The 21698-nt window shown below is 53.5% G+C and overlaps 1 protein-coding gene across 2 annotated transcripts in view; it reads right to left on the reverse strand.

The window, feature by feature from the left end:
- Window positions 1-3643: 3643 nt before the first annotated feature.
- The window catches only part of GPR68 (G protein-coupled receptor 68), an 18504-nt gene continuing 449 nt past the window's right edge, over window positions 3644-21698 (reverse strand). Inside the window, exons 1-2 of one of the 2 annotated variants that reach the window (XM_006925527.3) lie at window positions 15102-15711; window positions 3644-6921 (exon numbers count right to left, since the gene is read on the reverse strand). In XM_006925527.3, the coding sequence (XP_006925589.1) occupies window positions 5706-6824 (1119 nt within the window). In that variant the 5' untranslated portion in view covers window positions 6825-6921; window positions 15102-15711 and the 3' untranslated portion in view covers window positions 3644-5705. Of the gene's footprint in view, window positions 6922-15101; window positions 15712-21698 lie in introns of those variants that run through there. The other variant, XM_015599560.2, reaches the window with a different exon arrangement.

Consider the following 21698-nt stretch of genomic DNA (forward strand, 5'->3'; position numbering starts at 1 on the left):
GCATTCCTGTTTCCCAGCTAGGGCCCCAAATATTTATAGAGGCTGCTTAGTTTTATTTTCTTAAACATGTCTAGTTTGATTCTTTAAGGGGCATCAGTTGTAAAGTCTAGAACCCATGCTATAGAAATTACCTCTAGTTGTACAATCCACAGTCAAACCTAAGTGCACAGTAAAATAACCTGGGGTTAACTCCCCGTGCTCCCTACACAGGGCTGTGTGAAGCCCCTGGCCAGAAGTAACTGAGGTTGGGACTGTCCATACTTCCCTTTGTCATTCTGGTGGGGCGTCCCCACCTGCAGTCTGTTCCGCTGGCGTGGCATCAGGGCTGGTACCCACCGTAATGAGCTCCAGCTGCCACTTCTCACAGCCCCTTTAACCCACCCCAGCTCTAAGCTCCACTGGCCGGGTCTCCTCTACTTAACGATTTTTGTCCCTGATTTGAGACTGCAGAGCTCCATGTAATGGGGGCCTCTGGTTGAGAGGGGACCCTGGAATTTTTGAAGTCTTGATGGCTAGAAGAGAGAAAACATCACTCTGGTGAAGCTGCCAGCACCCTTCTGACTCATTTTTAGGGGAAGTCACTAATGGGCCTTTGGTTTTGCAATAGTAATAGCAGAATTCTGTTGCAGCATGGGGAAGTTTGAGGCATGATCATGTAATAGGTTATCTTCACTGTGGGCAGAAGTTTATGGAGGAAATGATTAAGCTGTTTGGGAAAGAGGCTGAGACCCAGGTGGAGTCCAGAGAAGGCTGAGCATAGGGGTCCAAGCCCTGAGGCATCTGAAGGCCCCTCTGTGGGGAGAGGTAGGCCTGTGGCCCTGCAGCAGGGGCGAAGTGCAAGGGACGGCCAGAGGACCCCTTAGCAAGGTCCTCCAGGGCAGAGTTTTAATTCTTTCTTCTTCCACAATCTGATTCCTGCTTAGGCCTTTAGTAAACTTTTGCTTCGTTTTGTCCTTGGTCTTGGCTTTGCTTTGGGGAAGGGCTTGTGTCCGTACGTGGGATGGCATGGTGAGCATGGCTGTAACCTGGGAAAGCTGGTTACAGGGGAACGAGAGGTGACCTTGTCCTTGTATAGGGAATGGCAGGGTTGGAGATGGGCTGGGGCATCCACCAGGATGGATTTGTAGGGCATGCGAGCGTCCCTGGACGTTTCCAGGGATGTCAGGTGGGGTGAACCTGGTAAACAGTGCCTGGGGTGCTCTGTTGGTGTTCGAGGGTGGGCCAGAGACCTTGGGCACGTCGTGCACTCGGTGCGCATGCTGCACAGACCCTGCAGGTGAGACTCGAAGGCAAGCAAGCCAGCTAAGGGGGTCAGGTCTCCTTGGCTCCTGGCTGTCCTCAGGCCGAGTGCTGCCCCATCGCTCAGCTGGGCCAGGCTTTTCTCTGAGGAATTTCCTGCCTCATTGCATGTGCCCTGCTGACTGCCAGCCCCACCTCAGTCCAGCCCACTGCATTCTACTACTTGTCACCCATTCTATGTGGCTTCCACTGGCTCCACATCAAAATCTAACTCAGATTCAAAAGACCACTGCTCTAGGTAGGATGGAGAAGATGTGGCTTACCAGCAATTCACATAAAGCCAATGTCAGTGGTGTGATGTGTTTGCCAGGAAAGCCAATGCATCAATAGAAGCACAGCGAGGTAAATAAATGGTCCCCTCCTCCTTGGGCAGGTCAGACAGTGTCGCTTCAGATCCAAGCATCACATTTGAAGAAGTGAGTTTTGTTAAGATGAGGTACAGGAAAGTGAACGCTTAAAACCTGTTTAGTGGAGGTGGCTTGAAGAGCTGTCAGAAAGTAACCAGATGCTCACCAATTCTGCTTCCTCTTCCTGCATAGAGGAAAACTACATTTCCCAGCCTCCCTTGCAGTAAGGTAGGGCCATGTGACTGGGGTCTGGCCAGTGGAATGTGAGTAGCAGAGATATCAATCACTTCCAGACTTAGCCAAACACCCTGTGAGATTCTCTGTGCAGCTTCCTCTACCTGTGTGGATGGAAAGAGAGGACCCCAAGAGGATTGGACCTCTTGATGGAAGGATCCTGCCATCCTGAATCACTGCCATCATTTGGAAAAAGACTTGTCAGCAAGGAGCCGTTCATTGGACTTTGCATGAAAAGGAGATCAACTTTTATTGTTTTAAGGCATTGACCTGGCGAGTATATACTGCAATACAATCCAGCCTTGTCTGACACAAACTATGTCAGGTATGAGAGTCATCTGCAAAGCCCAGTACCTGTAGAGCCACATGGTTCCAGAGGCCAGAACAAAAGCCAGTGGGAAAAGTGGTTTCACTTTGGCTCATTAGGAGTCTGCCCAACCTTGGAATGATTTGTCTTGGGGAGTAGCAAACTGCTGTCATTGGTGGTATTTGTAGAGGAATTGGACCATTACTTTGGGGATATACATGGGATAATTCATGGAGAGAGAATTGGAAATCATGTCTTCTACGACACATTCCAGAGCTGATATCTTGTCTAATCTCACAGTGTCCTTCTGATAGTAGTTAAAGTGAATGAAAGTAGAATCCCACCATTTCCTTAGAGCGCTGGGCACCATTTTGGCCCCAGGGTGATTGCCATCAAAGACCATTGTCTTGCCAGATGAAATCCTGGGAACTGCAGGATCACCAGCTGCAAGCTGCAGGTTCTTCTGAAAAGCTTTGAACCGGGAGGGCCAGATTCTGGCTCTCTCTTCGTTGTACCAGCCAGAGGAGAAAAGCAGATGGAGATGTATTCTGTGCTGAAAATTTCTCCCACTCTTGTCTGGCCAACCCACAGACCACTGAGCGTAAACAGGAAGATGAGCCTTATCTTGCTAAGCAATACTGGTGAATAAGAAAGGAATCTGAAAGCTACTGCCACCTCAGACCAAACCAGATGGATCTTTTCCTCCACCTATTCCCTCAGAGAGAAAGGAGTCTTAGATGCCAATAATGTCCTCAGTCTGTTTGGAAGAAGGAATGACTCTTCCAGAACACTTCGGGAATCTGACCCAGAGAGGGATTAAGTGACCAGAACCAAATTTACATTTAATATGATGCACTTAATCCTTAGCGGTAAACATGGAGTCTGCCGCTATCGAGAAGATGCTCCAGCCTAAAAACTCTGGTCAGCAGATGTGGGCGTCCCAAAACCAGACCCAAGCAGTGTGGACAGCCCCCAAGAGATGGCTGCAACAGGCCTTCTGGCTTTGGCAATCCTCCCTGGTGAGGAGGGTCTGGTCAAGCCCTCCCTCACTGTGGGGAGCAGCTACTTGGTAAAGGGGTCACATGTCCAAGGACAGGAGTGACATTCTGCAAACCACAGGGCTGGGCTCTGCCAAGGACAGAAGGAGTGACATTCTGCAAACCACAGGGCTGGGCTCTGCCCTCACAGGGGAGGTGGCCACGTCCCTGAAGAGCTGAAGACACTTTATGAATCTCAAGAGGAGGAAGGGAAGACCCTACTGCACTTGAGGGCTCCATCCTTCCTGGACACTGCTGGGTGATCAAGAGTGAACCCCCCAATTGCTCTGTTCAAGTTTTCCATGAGAAAGTCAATCCTGGGCCTTGCTGACTCCACTGGGCATTTCAAGGGCCCCTGGATCTCCCTGGGGTTAGAAGACCCTCCTTCCCCGTAAGGACTGCCTCGCACACCTGCTGTGGCTGGTTGCTGTGTTTTATTTGGAGACTCCAGTTTGCTACATAAATCCATTGCACAGTCCAACACACGCACACACACTTGGCATAAAAGAGAGGACAATACAAAAATACAACTCTTGATAGTAAGTGGAACCGCCCTCAGCTCATCCCAGTCCATCCCAGTCCATCCCAGTGGGCACACTCAAGTCTAAGGTCAAAATAGAGGGGAATTGGGAATGAGGAGCCATAGAGGACTCAAGCAGTACCAGATCCTGGGCTGGGGCTGGATGGGCTTTTCTTGGCTGTGTGGCCATTTCAGCCACCTTCAGACTCCCTCCTCTGAGTCACTTCCTCCTCCAGCCTCTTCAGGTTATGGCAGGCCCTCTATAAGCAGCTGGGGCAGGTGCTGCTGAGTCAAAGCCAAGTATAGCCTTGGGACCCCACTTCTCTAGGACAATCCAGCCTGGGCTCTCTGCCACTGGGCACCCCTGTTGAGAGGGTTAGGGGATGCAGGGTAAATCTACCTCTTGGAGAGCGGGGAAGAGAGGGGAAGAGAGATTGGAAATGTTCTCCCTGGCCCTCTTTTTAGCAGATTTCTGAAATGTTCTGATGCCAGCTTCTACCTCCCTGTCCTTGTCCCACCTATCCCTTGGCTGTGAGGACACGAGTCTCAGGGGAGTCAGAGCCGGCCCTACCCGTCGACCAGCACATCCGGAGAGCTAGCACTTCCGTTAAGATGGGCAGGTCCCCGGAGCAGCGATAAGCAATTCTGGTCCTTGGTATGTTCACCAGGGCAGGGGCTCGACCTGATCAGCACAGAGGGGCAGGAGAGCTGAGCCCGTACCCCGCCTTCCAGGACAGGACAAAAGGTGGCGGTTGGTAGCCTGGGCTACACACAGCCCGCGGGCCCACTGTCACTCTCCAGGTGTGTGAGGTGGACATCTGGCGGAGGAGCCGTGCTGGAGAACGAAGGAGACAAGGTGAGCCTGGGGCCACCTCCTCTCTGCCACAGGGGCTGTTTTAACCATAGTGGAGCTTTGGGCTGAGAGGTGCCAGAGAATGCATCTCCGTTTTGTTTGTTTTGTTGTCCCTGGGACCTCGGGAAGAATGCCATGCTCCTCTGTGAGACCGCTAGACGCTCCATAGTGGGTGCAGCAGGGGACGGAGGAAGAGGCCCAGGTGGGGGGTCACTGCCGAGAGTCACATGCCCTCACCTCGGCGTCTTGGCCCACAGCTGCCGTGGAGAGCCTGGCACGTTAACCATGAGCGCACACACTCCCAGGCCTGCGAGTCTGGCGCTCCGGGGCACATGGAAACAGAACAGTAATAGGGAGGAATCTGTGTGCAGGGAGCCCGATTAAACACCCTGGCTTTAGGTCTGTCCTGACACTTGTGCCTCAGGACTGACTTTCTAAAGGACCCCAGACATTGCCCCAGGGAGCCCCGAGATTTGTTTTCCATCAGCCCTGACGCTTCGGGATTCTGCTCAACTCTCCCTGTGAAATTGCGACATGGCTGGAACTGGGGTCTCTCCTCTGCCTGTCATTCCCCTCACTGTCCCCCCATGCACATTCCTAGTGCCCCAAATGCCCCTCCAACTTCCTTCTCCCCATCCAACCAGTGTGTCACCTCCTTAGGCCACACAGGTGCGTTTGCATAGGTGCCATCTGTGACGACGACACCGGAGGCCCTTGAGTGGCCCTGGCACACCCAAGCACCCAGCCCATCTCCCAATCTTCCTCTCCCGATGTCCCCACACTGCGTACCCCACCCCCACCCCAGCTTCTCTCTGAGGACCTCCGGGAGGTGGCGGTTCTCTGTCTTCTGCCCGCCAGCGGCCCGGCCTGCCACAGAAGACAGCGGGGGCTGACGGCGCTGGTCCTACCCTCGGCAGCCCCATCAGGCTCTGCAAGCCACAGCAGGCTCCCTGGGGCCAGAGAGGTCTTGCTGCAGCCCAGGCCCCCGGTTCGGTGGCCCTGGCCCCTTGTTCCCTCCAGCAGAAAGAGGCACCTGCACTTGGCAAAGCGGGCGGCAGCCAGCCAGCAAGCTCAGGCCTCACTTCACCCCACACGTGGGTGACCCCAGCTAGGCCAGCCCGGCCGTGGGGGACCCTGCCCCTCCAGGAGAGTCAGGGGTCTGGAAGGTTGAGTGGAGCTTCGTTAACAACTCGGGCTCGTTGCTTTTTCCCCCAGAGGCCCCGGGGGCGCCCAGTGGATAGGCCTCCCTGGGCCCGCGGGTCCTGGAGCAGGTGAGGAAGGCCAGGCAGGCCCCGCGGAGCCGGGCCAGGTCCCGGTGGGTGGTCTCGCTGACGAAGCAGTAGAGCACGGGGTCCGCCACACAGTTGAAGCTGGTGAGGAGCAGGGAGAAGTGGTAGGTGTTGAAGACGCCCTTGGCAAACTCGCAGTTGGACTCCCAGAGGCTGCGCACGAGCAGCAGCGCGTGGTAGGGCAGGAAACAGGCCAGGAAGATGACGGCGGTGCTGAGCACCAGCCGCCGGATCTGGTCCTTGCGGCTCTTCTGGGTGCCGTGGCTGCGGTGCACGGCCCGCAGGATGCCGCGGTAGGAAGCCAGCAGCAGGCAGAGCGGGAAGAGGAAGCCCACCACGAAGCGGTAGTAGTTGATGCTCCGCTGCCACGGCTGCAGCGGGTAGTGCTCGAAGCAGACGCGGTGCCGGTTCTCGTCCTCCACCACCTCCGCCTGCAGGAGGAAGTAGACGCTGGCCAGCAGCTCCTTGGCCCAGATGACCACGCTGACGCCGACGGCCGCCTTCAGGGTGCGGAACTGGTGGAAGCGGAAGGGATGGGCCACGGCCAGGTAGCGGTCGATGGAGATGCAGCAGAGGAAGCCCACGCTGATGTAGATGTTCTCATAGAGGAGGATGCCGCACACCTGGCAGGACAGGTCCCCGTAGGCCCAGTCGTCATGCTGCAGCACGTACTGCAGCCAGAAGGGCAGCGAGCAGATGTAGAGGAGGTCGGCCACCGTCAGGTTGCACAGGTACACGCCCAGCTCGTTGCGGGCCTTGATCTGCAGGTAGCCGAAGTAGAGAGACAGGCAGTTGGCGGGGAAGCCCACCACCAACACCGTGACGTAGACCACCGGGGCCAACGTCTGGTGGATGGTGTGGTCAATGGCACAACTCAGCGAGGAGTTGTCTGCAGTGATGTTGCCCATCTTTGGGCCCGAAGAGGCCTCGCCCCTCATGGGCTCAGGATGTGGGCCTGTCTCTCTGCGGCCATCTTGTTTATAGGATGTGGTTCGAGCCGTTTCAGGGGCTGGGCCTCCTTGGTGGGGTGAGCCCCTGAAAGTCAAAGGCAGGAAAGGCTTAAAAAAATAGGAGCTAACATTTGTATAGCGCTTACTGTGTGTCAGACACTGTTCCAAGCGTCACATTTAATTTAGCAGATGAGCCAGCCAACAAGCTCCAACACAGCTAGGATATCGAAACGTGATTTACGTCTCCCCGTCCTCCTCCCCTGGCTTCCTGTCTCTCATTTATTTTCCTGGTCCTTCAGCTCAGCACGTAAGGCCTGGAGGTCCTGTGAGCACAGCTCGTCCTGAGCCCAGCTCTAGAGGGAAGCTGGAAGTAAGGATCAATTACAACCTACACACGACGGTAAAGTCCTGGCCATTCTACTATTCTAAGTGTCATTCACTTTTTTCCTGCTTACTCATGGGAATGTACCAGGTCAATCAACCGCGAGGCCACAGCCCCTTCTGGGGGCCTCTCCAGACAGCTCGGAAGAGGCGCAACCTTGCCCACCTGCCAGCATGCTCTGGCGAGAAGCCAAGGCTGAGCCTCCCCCCGGGGCACTGCCTGGATTCCTGGGTGCCCGTCAGCAGGTGCCACCTCCCTTCTCCTCCACAGAGCCTGGGGACCCAGCACGGGGCGACAGGCAGTGACAGACGTGAGCACCAGGCCAGGGGCAGCTGCTTACAGGCTGTGCAAGCCATTTGCCCTTTCTGAGCCTCAGTTTCCTCATCTGTAATTGGGGATAAAAACGCCTGCCCTCGGGGTCAGCGTCAGGGCCACATGAGATGGTGGGCGTCACAGTGCACGGCATCGTTGTCCCAGCGGCAAAGAGGCCGAGTGAGAGATGGTAATGCCGCTCACGTCAGTGAAAACTTCATTATTGATAACAAAGAAAATGCCATATATACAAGTACCTTTGAGCAAGACAGAATAACCTTTTTGTTGTTATGTAAGCCTACTTTATACATGAACGTATCAAAATGAAAAGCCTGAGCTGCTCTACTGATTTGACACTTCTGGTTCAGATGAAAACTCTCACTAAATCAGGATTTTTCAACCCTTTCCCCCCCCCAACCCCCGCCCCATAATCATCCTTCATCCTCCTAAGGAGCATTTTTAGACATTTTTTTCGTACCCACCCACTCCATGAAATTTTAATACCCCAGGTAGACTGCATATCTGTTTATGTACAATGACCCTTTAGAAGGTGACAAATCATTATAACATCTCAGCTTTTTTCACTCCACCCAGGAACCAACTTTCACCTCCTCCTTGAGAATGCACGGTCTGTATGGTTGCAAATTCTGAATGAGTGGGGTCTGAATTAGGCTGTTTTGTGCTATCAGCAGATCACCCCTGCCCTTTGCTCTCTCTTCACCATAGTCAGGCTAGAACTGTCCCACCAGAAGATAAATCACTCAGAGTTCATGACCTATATACATCTCAGCACCTGCTGACCAGCCCCCTCTGCCCCCCAACCTCCGACCGACCGGCCCTGTAGAGGCTCCTGCATAGCTCTGTGGCCACCTGAGCCTGGCTCAGTCTGGATGTGGCTACAGCATGCTGAGAAAGGGCTCAGAGACATCAGCCCCACAGCTGCAGTTCTGGGGTTTGTGGAGGATAAACTTGAGGGGTTCCCAGGAAATCAAATGCTCCATCTTATATAAGTATGTGCATTTTTTCCTGGGGAAAGGGCCTGTAGCTTTCATAAGAGTCTCTAAGACGGGTGAGAGATGGGTCTGGTCCAAAGCTACCCCCTTCTCACTCCGATTCCCGTGGCTCCCTCCACGGCCCATGCCAGCTCTCCCACTCAGGGCCTGGCCCATTATCCGCCCAGCACCTAAAATGCAGACCACATCCTCCTCTTCCTTGCTTAAAACCCACAGAGACCGTTTCTTATCACACCTGGGGCAGAACCCAAATTCTTCATGGGACCTACAAGGCCCAACGTGATCTGACCCCAGCTGCCCACATCTTGCCCATCAGCACCACACTCCAGCCACGCCGGCCTTGGTCACCGGCCTCCCTCCTGCCTCGGGCCTCTGCATTAGCCACTGTGTCTCTGAAGTGCCGCCCACTGCCCTCCCCGACCTGTGCCTCCACCTCAGGATGGACACCTTTTCTGCCGGATCTCAGCTTAAACGTCACCTCCTCGTGAGAACGTCCCTGACCACCCCGCTTAAGTAGCCCCCTCCCCAGTCACCATCACCTCATCTTATTTGATTGCTCCACAGAGCTCTCCTCACTATCCGAGATTTTTCATGTTTATTTACTTCTCTGCCCGTTGATGATCTGACTCTTCCACGAAGATGTAAATTCCAAGAGGGCAGAGGCCTGGTGCCTGGCACGTCACAGGCTTTCATGGATGCTTCTGGAAGGCATAAGTGAATGCTACCTCTCCATTTTACAAGTGAGGAAACTGAGGTTTCAAAGGGAAAGCGACTTGCCCAAAGCCTGTCTGAGGAAGGAAGCGTGAGTGTTAGTGTCCAGGTCTCCCTGCTCCGCGCCACCTCCCTGACCCGTCCAGTCCCCACCTGAGACTCACCCCCAACCTCTCAGTCCCCGGAAATCTAGGAATCCCAGTCGGGCTCACCTCTCATCCTTTCCAGACACAGGCCTGGAATTTCAGTGATGGCTGTGGAGGGGGTGCTGCTTGTTTTTGTTTTCAATTGTGGTTAAATGTATGTAACATAAAATTTACCACGTTCACCATTTTTAAGGGTAGAGTTCTCTGGCATTAAGTACATGCACATTGTTGTGCGACCGTCACCACCATCGATCTCCAGAACTCCCTTTATCATCCCAAACTGAAACTGTCCCCAGTAAACGCCAACTTCCCACTGCCTCCTCCCCCAGCCCCTGGCGACCGCCATCTTGTTTTCCGTCTCTATGAATGTGACTGCTCTAGGTACCCCACATAAGTGGAATTATACAGTATTTTTCTTTTTTGCAACAGGTATATTTCCCTTAGCATAATGTCCTCGAGGGTCATCCATGTTGTAGCATGTGTCAGAATTTCCTTCTGTTTTGAGGCCGAATAGCGTTCCTTTATATGCATATACTGCATTTTGTTTTTTCATTCATTTGTTAAATAAGCATTTGGGTTGTTTCAACCTTTTGTCTATTGCAAATAAAGCTGCTACAAACATGGGTGTACAAACGTCTATTTGAGTCACTGCTTTCAGTTTTTTGTTTTTTGTTTTTTTGGGAAGGGGCGGGTATATACCCAGAAATGGAATTGCTGGATCATATGGTAATTCTATTTTTAATGTTTTGAGGAACTGTCATTTTGTTTTCCACAGTGGCTATAAATCAGTGGCTGCACTGATTTACATTCCCACTAAGAGTGCACAGGGGGGTTTCTTGTTTTTTGCTTTTGCTTTGTTTTGGTTTGTTTTTGCTTATATGTTTTGACAGTGAGAGGAAGAGAAGAAGGGGCAGCTGAGACTCATGATCCCTAAACTCTGCCCACAGTTCCGTGAGTCAGAATTGGGCCCCACTCATCTCCCTCTCGCTGGCTCTCCTATCCACGAATCCCCAGCCCGCACCTGTGGGGCCAAACAGTTCACGTGGCTTACACACGAGGAAGGCAGCAGCAGCACAGGTCCCCAAACTGTCCCCAGGGGCACCCGCCCAGGATCGACTGGGTCTCGGAATTGACCTCAGGTTCTTCACGGGACAGATAAAATCCACCCGCGGGAAGATAAAATTCATTCATACACATAGGGCCCCGGGTGCCAACAAGACAGGGCAAAGGAAGCCACAGCGAAACACGTCCTGTCAGGTCTTAAGAATTCGGTGAGAGTCACCGGGCTGGAAGCCTGTTGTTTCCCAGTGATGAGTATATGCATATATGCGGTGGGCTGGGCCAAAGGCTTGTCGCTTCCTCTTTCCTAGGCCAACAATAAGTGAATTCTGGCAACCAAAGTCACAAATAGTCAAGCCTGCAGGGCAAAGAAGGGACATTTGCTATGTTTAAAGTACCGCCTAGGTTCACTTTGGAGCAAAAGGCAGATTTTGGTATTCTAAGGCAGCGGTCCCTAACCTTTTTGGCACCAGGGACCGGTGCTCCTATGAGAATCTAATGCCTGATGATCTGAGGTGGAGCTGAAGACGTGATGCTAGCGCTGGGGAGCGGCTGCAGATACAGATGAAGCTTTGCTCACCCACCGCTCACCTCCTGCTGTGTGGCCCAGTTTCTAACAGGTCACTGACCACTGCCGGTCCGTGGCCCAGGAGTTTGGAACTCCTGTTATAGAGCAGTAGTTCTTGAGCTTAAGTACATCTGAGTCACCTGGGGGATTTGTTACAACAGATTACTGAGCCTCATCTCTGGAGTTTCTGACTCAATGGGTATGAGGTGGGGCTGGAGAATTTGCCACGAGCTCCCAGGTGCTGCTGGTGCTGCTGGCCCATTAACCAGCTGCAACAGACTCAAAGGTCTAGAGGGTCTGGGGTTTCGCTCCTGATCAAGTGTCCTGCATGAATTCCGGGGCCAGGGAGCACAGGTGGCTAGAAGGCAAACTTAGGACCCAGCAGAAGCTCGTGAGGGATCAACAGCCTGACTCAGGGTTTCAGGAAATAGTGACTGAATCTGTCAGAGTATTTACACTTTGTATTTGCAAAACCTTTTACAGTTTACAGAGCATTTCCCATCTGCCCTCTTGTCTGATCTTTACCACCGCCTTGTTATCGTCCCCATTTTATGGACAGGGAAACTGAGGCCCAAAGAGAGGGAGTGGCTTGTCCCCCAGTCCGGCACCTCCGGGTCGCATTCACCGTGTATGTGTGGAGCATCTACAGTGTTCGCAGCACAAGACTATGCATGGGGACTTAGCGATCAGGAAGACATGGCTCCCATCCTCAGGGAGCCTCCAGTCTCGTCAGACAGGAACGCCCCACGCACAGATGACGACGCAAGGCGGTCAGCGCGCGGTGCTTCGGGCGTCCCTCCCGCCCACCCCGAGCGTCGGTTTGTTCTCTTCACGCCACGCTCTCCATGGGATGGTATCGTCCTCATGGTTTCAACCCCATTAGAGATCAGGAAGACATGGCTCCCATCCTCAGGGAGCCTCCAGTCTCGTCAGACAGGAACGCCCCACGCACAGATGACGACGCAAGGCGGTCAGCGCGCGGTGCTTCGGGCATCCCTCCTGCCCACACCGAGTGTCGGTTTGTTCTCTTCACGCCACGCTCTCCATGGGATGGTATCGTCCTCATGGTTTCAACCCCATCTACAGCGTCACGACTCCGGATCTCATCGCCCTCCCCCAAGCAGAAGGCTGACATACTCGGCGTCCTGCCTCCGCCCAGGACCTGCCCGGCGGGGCGCCATCCTGCTCCCGACATTTTCCCGGCGTCTGCTGCCCGCCCAGGCCCTCCTGTTGAATGACTGGCCTTCAGCTTCTGCCCCCACCTTCGTATGACACCCACTTTCTACCATTTTCACCTCCTAAGTATTTCCCGCGTCCATCTCCTCCTCTTCAGCTCCCTCGCCAGGGCCCCAGAGTGGCTTTGGGCAGCACTTCCTCCCCAGAACCGGCGCCACAGCCTCCTGTCAGATTCCCTGTCTCCATCTCGCCACCCTCAAGGCCATCCTCCAAAACACGAGTCTCACCAATCGCTCCCGCTTCAAAACTTCCAGCGGCTTTCCAATCATCCATCTGACTGTCTATCCATCAATCTGTCCATCCATTTGTCCACTTGTCCTTCCATCTGTCCGTCTGTCAATCCATCCATCCATGTATCCACCCATCCATTCATCTACCCACACTCCCATTCACTTATTCATTTATCCAACAAACACTTATTGAGAATCTATTATATGGAAGGTACTGCCCTGGACGCTGGCCCCTACTGTAACTCAAGTTGCTTGTGGTCTCATGGGAGAGGGGAGAGGCTAAGTGAACCAGCTCCTAAGGAGAGCACAGGACTTTAAGGGAGTTCATAAGAGGTGACCTAACCCAGGCAGAAAAGCCTTCCTGAGCGGCAGGTTATGCTAAGACCAGGGAAAAGGGGAAGGGCTGCCTGGGCAGAGGGGAGTTTCTGCCTGTGGAAACAATGCGTGCGACAGACCAAATCTGAGAGAGAGAGAATGGGCACCTTTGGGGAACTGGAACTAGTCTGGCCTGACTGGATCTAGGTCTGAGGAGGGCATGGCCCGAGAGAAGACAACAAGAATCTGTAGTAACAGCTAATTAGGACAGTGAAGAATAGTCAGGGACAAACCTGAGATGTTCCTCAGTGCTTAGTCCTTATAAGCTCTCATAAATTATTTGTTGGATGGATGGGTGGAGAGGTAAGTGGGTGGGTGGATGGGTAGGTAAGTGGATGGGAAGTTGGACGGATGAGGGGGAAGATGGATACATGTGAGCACATGGGTAGATAGATGAATGGGTGGGTGGATGGGTGGATGTGTAAATGGCTGAATGGGTGGGTATGTGAATGGCTAGACGGGTGATGGGTAGATGGATAGATGGATGGGTTAACGAACAGATGAATAAATGGGCTGGTAGATAGGTAAACGGGTGAGGGGTTTTGAGGTTGGGTGCTGGGAGAGTGGAGATATCGTTAATAGAAACAGACAGGTGACAAGCAAGAATCACTGTGGCCTCCTCTCCAGCAGCCTGGCACCTGCTCAAGCTGCCTGAGCTGCTCAGAGTGTCCTGCTTTTTCACCCAGGCCTTGTCCCTGAGGACAGGCACCCCCAGGTGGAAACTACACCTTGCCAGGAGTGTCCTTCCTCTACAAGGTCTCCGGAGGAATCATGCTCCTCAAAAATCAAAGGACGCAGTAAATGCGAAAGTGTCCTGTAAGTGGAAGGACACAAGCCCTACCTGCCGAGAGCTCTCCACGAGCCGGGCACACCTCTCGCCACCGGTCACATCCGCCCATTTTACAGACGGAAACACTGAGGCTCGGAGAGATGAACCAACCTGCTCAAGACGCTACAGGTACAATGCGGTAGGCCACGCTGTGAACTCAGACGGGCCCACGCTTTCCTTTATGTCATGCTCTCTTTCTGTTTTTCACGATGGTCACTGAGCAGCACCTTCTACCTCCAGGCTTCGCCAGGCTCCAGTCCTTACGGATGCTACCACGAAGGCCACCAGGCTCTGCCAGGTCAATTCTTTCCTCAACACTCACTGAAGAAAATCTGTGTGCCCGATTGTGGTTCCCCAAGGTGGGGGGCGGTGGGGCAAAGAATCAACACAAGGAGCCTCTGCATCTACCTCAGACACTTTATCATCCAGCTAAGAAACGGAGCCTATGCACAGACAACCCAACACCTAAAAGCAAATCTTTAGACAATTGCTCAAGAGCGTAGAGATGTCTCTGAGGATGTTAATGACTAAGAAAAATTAAGCCCCAAATGGAAGGAAGGGAGGGCCTCTTTGATGCAAGGTAAGACCTCTTGCATGTTACAAGCCAGGAGGAGCTGCCTCGTGCTGGAGCACAGCAGGCGCATAAACAGTGATTTAATCCGTCATCTGTCTCTTCTGTGAGGTGCACACGGACCCACAGACAATGACTCACTGTGCCAGGGAGGCTGTGCTCGCGGGAGCCCTCAGCCCAAAGAGTGGGGAGTTTCCTGCAGGTCCAGCTTCGCTTCCTTGAGCGGGTCAAACCTCCACAGGCTTTAAGTCTGTTTCATTTCCTAAAAGTGTTTGTTTCAGAGGCTGTTGATATTTCCCTCTGGGGCAGGAGCACAAACCAGGCAGCATTTTTCCTCAGTCCCTGTCTTTCCCCCAGATAACCTCATTCCAGCAACAGCGAGGAGACAATCTCATTTCTAAAGCCTTCATAACTGTCTCCAAGTTCAATCCCATCTGAGCTCACGGAGGTGCTGTGAGTCCGGTGGGGTTGGCACCACTAAGCCATTTCACAGAACCTGAAGCCCAGAGAGGCTAATCCAGGTGCTCAAGTTCACACAGTAAGTCGGGTGGATCTGAATCCAAAACCCAGCTCTCTGCCTTGAAGCTCTTTTGTCCATAGACCGCAGCAAGAAATACACTTGACAGTGTAAGCCAGCATACACAGACATTCTGCACACACACGCATGCACACAGCAACAAACTTCCCCACAGCAGTGCTCACCCTACCACTTGCAACGCCCTCTGATCACGTTTATTCTGTCTTTATAAATACAGCTCATGAGCTACTGAACTGATTTCCCGACCCTCCCACGGGTCATGATCCTGCTTGGAAACAGCTGGACTGAAACCCACCTGCTCAACCTCCGGTCCCCTGGAAGGCGATGGTCTCTGCAGCCAGGTGAGGAGCAGGCAGAGAGCAGCAGCGGAGGGGAGTCCTCCCAGAGGGGATCCCGGGTCCTCTGTGACTCTGCTCACCTCCAACCTCAAACAGCCCGGCTCCCTCCGGAGGCTCCTCGGCCTGGCAGGACGTGGCTCCCCCTCTAGCGATTTCCTGCAGACAGCGCCTCCCAGCTTGATCTAGAAAACCGCAGCTGGAGGCAGGCTGCCCATTGCTGAGCTGAGGCAGAATCATGTGAACTCCGTCCGTCAGTCCGATCTGGTGTCAGGCTGGCGGTTGCCCAGGAACACTCGCCAGCCACAGGATGAGGGCGGCATGCTGCTCCCTCCAGCACAGGTCTGCTTTCCACATACCGCAGAGGCAGGGAGCAACCTTTCGGGGAATGCTAAAGCCTGAATTAGGGACAGGGGACCTTGTGGACTTGGGGGATGCAGGAGGAGCGAGGTGCACTAATTCTACCCATCAAACCCCTTTGATCACCTACCGGATACCAGGAGAGGAAACAGACAGTTGAACCTCTGCTTCAGGAGTCCTCGCTGGAGCCCCTCAGATAGGCTGTTGCTCAGGTAACTAGATAATACCACAGACCCCAGCGAGAACCACAGGACCTCAGGCAAGGAAGGACGGGGGAAGATAACTTTCCACTCCCGCCCCCAGACTGTCACCCTGCAGCCACGAGCAATCAACATCTGGCTCAGTGGGTTGCACGTACTTTAAAAAATACCTGGGGAGCTTATGAAAAGTAATACCAATGCCCAGTCCCCACCCCAGACGAATTAAACCCCACTTCCTGGAGGTGAGGTGCCGGCACCAATGCTTTTAAAAGCTCTCTGGACAATTCCAGGGGGCAGCCAAGTGGAGAAGCCTGTGCTGGAGGCAGCTGGATCCTGCTCCGCAGAGCTGGCGAGTGCCCAAGAAGGGCTCTGGGCCACGAACAAGGCAGTGTGAATGTTTCAGACGGCGTAGCCCCCTGGGTGAGGAGCAAGCACAGGACTCGAGAGCCTCATGGGGTCTCCTGGCTCAGGAGCATCTACTGAATCCCCTCCTCAAGGCAGGGATGACAGGACCCCTGGAGGCTCCCTAGCCCAGCCTCCTTGTCATACAGGTGGGGAAACTCAGGCCCCGTGGCAAAGGCTGTTGGCCAGGGTCTTACAGCCAAACCATACAGCCGTGATTCGAGAGAAACATCCGCAGACTTCAGGAGCCCTGCTATTTTGGCGTAAGCCCCTCCCTCCGGGGTAGTCTCCTGCTGGAGCCAGGCAGCCCACCGTGCACGGGGTCACTGAGGACTTATGGGCTCCCTGCCCTTTTAGGTGGTCTGTGGGACCTGTCTTCTCCGGAGAGTGAATCGCTATAGTCCTGTTGGGGGACTGTGTGGATAGGGGTCCCAAGAAAAATCCCCCTCTGCAGGGCCTGAGCCCTCCAAGCAAATGCTGCTACACACAGGCCTTTTTCAATGGTCTCCTAAGTTACTTGCTGCAAAAGGCTGCGCCCTGTTATAGTGCAGTGGTGTGCATGTAGACACGGATGCTATTTCTGAGCTACGGCATGTGGCTGGCTTTCCCCGTTGTTCTGTGAGAGGGTGGGTGGATTAGGAGTGCAGGGTCGACTTCGTGGGGAGTGCCTGGCCTCCCCCAGGACACACCAGCCAAAGAGAATACCCCTGGCTCTCTCTCTCCTGGGCAGCCCAGCCTCACAGGACACACACACACAGGCCATCTGTACCATCGCTGTCTATACCTGCAAGAACCATAGATGGCACTGTGTCACCCCCCGCCAAGGGACCTACGAGCTGCCCCCAGGCTGCCCAGCCCCCTCTGCTGACCATATGTATCCACCTTATCTCACCTGGAACAGGGAGCCCTCCTCTCTCCAGGTCCAGGGACTCCCTCTTTTCCCTCCCCACTGGGCCTTTGGGACTATAACCAGGATGAAGCTGACTTTAGCTTTACTCAAATCGGCTGAGCCCATGTCCTCTGTGAAATGCCCACTCATTAAGGGAAAAAATGAGCCTGGGCTGTGTTCTATTTTGGTGCTAGGATTTTACCTTTAATCTAAAACAGGACAAGAAACCATAATGGCACCAAGCATCAAGCATGGCCTGAGAGGTCCTTGAGACCCCATAACCTCAACTCCTACTCCAAGCCTCTCCAACTAAACCTACCACTAAGTGAAAGTAGCTTGTAATAAAAACGTAGCCTTAAGAGAAGTTCCCTGTCCCACCTCCCCCTATTCAAACTTTACTCCTTAAGTCCAAAGTTGCAGAACCTCGGAGCTGCCGCCAAGCAGAAGAGGGCATTTCGTGAGGGGTGAGAACACCCGAGTCCTGTGGATGCGGTGACCTCACGGGGCCCATCTCTCTGGCTCCTTCCATCCTGGAAAGACACGAGTGCCTAAGTCGGGCCAGGCCTACCACCTGAATTCATTTTCTCCGTCTTTCTCTCAGCCCCAGTGACGGCAGACATGAAGCACGGCATGGCAGCCCAGATGGCGAGACTGAGCCACAGTGTCCCCGTCCGCTCCCAGCATAAACATCTGCTCCAGGCACCTGGGCTCCGAAGGGCTGGTGGACTTTTCTGAGTTGCTCTGGAGGCTATTTTGAGGGCAACGGGGCCCTGGGCCACAAGGCCTTCAGAAACCAACCAGCCCCCGCCCCCAGAGGTCTCGGCAGCCTGGGCGTCATCATAGGGAGGGCTCGGGAGTTACCCCAGAGCTGGTGGCACCATGCACGTCCTCCAGCACATGCAGCGATCCTGTGGTCCCGGGATGGAGGTTAAGAGCAGAGGCTCTGGGCCAGCCTGTGGAAGTCAAGTCCCTGCACTGCCACCGTCTGGCTACGTGACCTTGAGAAATCGCATTCCTGGAAAACCAGGGAACTTCTGTGAGAATCAAGGAGATGAGGTCCGGCAAGTGCCTGGCATTTAGTAGGTTCCCGATAAGCATTAGCGAGGATACGGTGATGACGAGGATGGCGGTGGTGGTGACAGTACCACGCTCTCAGTCTAGAAAGTCCCACCCTACCCTCTGACTGGGTGGAGGAGGGGCAGGCCGACTTGCTGAGCCGTTCGTTATGGCGCGTTGCCTACTCCCATGGCTACTCTACTGAGTTGGGGCTGGTCTGGGTAACAGCCTTGGAGGCTCCTCAAGGGTGCTGACAAGTACAGGAAGAGAGGGACAGGAGGGCTGGAGATTGAGTCCCTCTCGCGTCGCTCCATCCTGCCCTCTGCTCCCATTGTCACGCCTCCTCTGTCATGAGCCATCTGCCGTTTGCCTGCGGGGACCTTCACGGACACATCTTGAAGGCCCGTCGCTTCCCCCCAGGCCTTATGCTTCAGCTCGGCTGACATCAGAGGAGCTAACACAAGGTGCTGCGTTGTCACAAGTTCCAAAGTGTCCAGGTGTGAATTAAGCATGGCTTCAAGGACCGAGAAGAGGACCCGCACCAGCAGAGATTCTCCCAAAGCACCTGGCACCGCCGCCCAGGTGCAGTTAGAGAACAGATGGGAGCAACCTAGGATCGAGAAGCGCAGTCATTGCCGTGTTGGGTGCGTGTGCTTCGTATCAGGTACCGTGCTGGGACCGTCCAAATGTTTCCTGTTTTCACCTTTGCATCAATCCTGTGAGGCAGGGTTATCCGTTTTCTAAGCGAGGCAGCTGAGGCTCTGAGAGCGCCAGCAAGCCGCCTGGGTTCACAGAGCTGGGGAACAGGCTCTGACTCCTGGACCACTGTATGAGTTTCCTGCTGCTGCTGGAACAAATCACCACAAACCTAGCGGCTTAAAACGACACAAATTTCTTATCTGACAGTCTGGTGATCAAAAGTCTGACGTGGGTCTCGCTGGGCTAAAATTTAAGAGTTGGCAAAGCTGCATTCCTTCTGGAGGGTTTAGAGGGAAATAGACTTCTTTGCCTTTCCCAGCTTCAAGAGGCTTCTGGCACATTCTTTGGCTTGTGGCCCCTTCCATTCTTAAAGATGGCAGTGGCAGATTGAGTCCCTCTCCCATAGTCACATCTCCTTCTCTGACTACAGCCTTCCTGTCCCCCTCTTCCACTGCTAAGGACCCTTGTGATCACACTGGGCCCACCTGGTAAGAGGCAGTGCTGGGACTCAAGTCAAGGTCTGCATTAACTGAGTGTGAATAGTCGCCAGTGCAATGCATGGGAATTTGTATAATTAATTGCTGAGGCCCACCTCCTCCTCTACACAGGAAACTCCATCAGGACCAAGAAGCTGGGTCTGTGTGTTCTCTGCCAGGGAGAATGGTGGTTTGGCCCCAAATAAATGTACAACCAAACTATGTTGAATGTTTGAATGAATAAATGAATCTAAACTCCGTTTATTTCTGCAGCCCACGTGGAAGGCCAGCGTGGCCGAAATTGAAGTTAGGAGCTAACGGACTGGAGGAGACGGTCAAGATATGGGATGAGGCAACGGGAAGAGGGATGGTTTTGACTCTGAGGGTGCGGTGGGTGGCAGTGAGTGAAAATTAATTACAACGGAAGCCTACTGCTAAAAGAGAGACTTAGGTCTCTGGAGAGTCTGTGGACTGAGAAGGTCTGAGCTGCCTGGGGCGTCCTTCCTGCTCTGATGTCCAAAGCACAAACCACAGGCCAGCAGGTTGCCATGGTGACTCCAGACCTGCTGTCCCCACCAGTCTCCTGCCTCCCCACCCCAAGTGCTCCAACTCATCAATTAATAACCTAATAATGTATGACAACAGTAACTCCAAACACTCAGGGAGCAATCCTCTTGAAAAACAGACTTTTCCAGGAAACTGAGAGCTGCAGAGATGCTCGCGACCAAGACACTCTGCCCGGGCTACCTGCTAAATCTAGCTCTCTGAATCCAAATTACTCTCTCCCTCTTGTTTTAAAGGCATGGGGTTGGCAGAGCTGGGGCCTGAAGCCTCAGAGGTTCCAGGATAACAGACACGACAGCAGCCCCCACGTAGGATGCCTGCTCCCTCAGCCCTTCGAGGCCGAGAAACTGCTCCCGACCCCAGTGGGTTCTGTGATAGGGTCGTAGGCATGGATATTTGTATCTCTGCTGGTCCTCTAGAGCAAAGCTACATCCTTTGCAAAGATGAATTAATTTGTTACCATGGCACTCAGGGAAAAAGCAAAAGGGAAGATGTTCAAGTTTTGGTAGATTCAAGATGGTTAGAAATCGTTTGATACTCTTCTCATTGAAAGTGGGGTCTAAGTCCCCTCCCTTTGAATCCAGGTGGGTTCTGTGACTATCTGACCAATAGAATAAAGTGGAAGATGCTGTGCCAGCTTCTGAGGCCAGGTCTGACGAGACTGGCAGCTCCCACCTCCTGCCCGCATTGAGAGGAACCCAGACCCTGGCTGACGGCCCCAGCTGGATCAGCTGGCTTGCCACATGAGCCTGTGATTTTGGAAGATCCTCCAGCCCCAGCTGATGCTGCAAGGAGCAGAGATAAGCCATCTCCACCAAGCCCTACGCAAATCACGGATTCATGAGCAAAATAGGTGACTACTGTTACTTTAAGCCACTATCTACTGAAGTGGTTTGTAATGCAGCAATAGATAACTCAAATACAGTATCATTTTTCTCCAAAATCACTTATCATGAGCTGGATTCATTCATGTGGTTATTTGATTTTAATTTTTATAACAACTTTGCGTGGTGGGTATAATAATCTCCATTTTTCCCATGAGATACTAAGACTGGGAGACGCAAGGTATTTTGTTTGAGACCAGCCAGCTAGGGAGAATGAAACCTGTTTTCCACTCTTTGTTTCCTGTTCCACGAGTTTTTTCTCCCTGCAGAGTGAGCTGTACCCAGAAGGCTGCAACATAACTGTACCAGTAACAAGAAAACTCAGAGCTAACACTTAAGGGCCGGGCAAAGCTTTCGAGGCAAGATCTTCACCTGTGTGATCTCAAAACCACCCTAGGAAGTAGGCTCTGCTTATCACACCCATTTCACAGAAGGTGTGAAGCAAAACATAACTGTATCATCTCAGATTTGTATAGTTTCAAACCATTCTCACATCTCTTTTGTCCACCTTGAGGCCGTGGCTAGTATTTATCTCCATTTTACAGAGGCCCAGCAAATGACTGGGCAAATGATGGCCCAAAGCGACACAGCCTCTGGCTCCACACCAGTGCTCTGGCCTCTGCGCACCGCTCAATCCTAAAGGGCCTTCCCGTGCCCTTCTGCCGGCGCATCACTGTTCCCCGGCTTGAGGATTACCTGGGCCCACACGATTGCCAGGCGAGGGGGCTCTGACCACCAGCGACCCCCACCCCACCCGGAACTCCTGCGGCCAATCACAGGCCCACTTTATCCGCCGCTGGAAGTCGAGGGGTGTGGGAGGGGTGGGGGGACTTGTTCGGGTCTCAGTCACCCTGCTCTGTGCCTGACAAGCTGCCCTTCGCCAGATTTGCGGGAAGGAAATTTTTGGGTCACCTGTGCTGCCAGATCTCTAGGAAATGGAGAGTTAGCTGTCCTACTGTTTTGGAAATAATTACCAGGTGGCCACAGAGCTAGCCAAGGGGGTGGCTGCTAAACCAGGCGACAACTG

Source organism: Pteropus alecto, unplaced genomic scaffold (genome assembly GCF_000325575.1).
Source record: "Pteropus alecto unplaced genomic scaffold, ASM32557v1 scaffold8, whole genome shotgun sequence".
Classification (NCBI taxonomy): domain Eukaryota; kingdom Metazoa; phylum Chordata; class Mammalia; order Chiroptera; family Pteropodidae; genus Pteropus; species Pteropus alecto.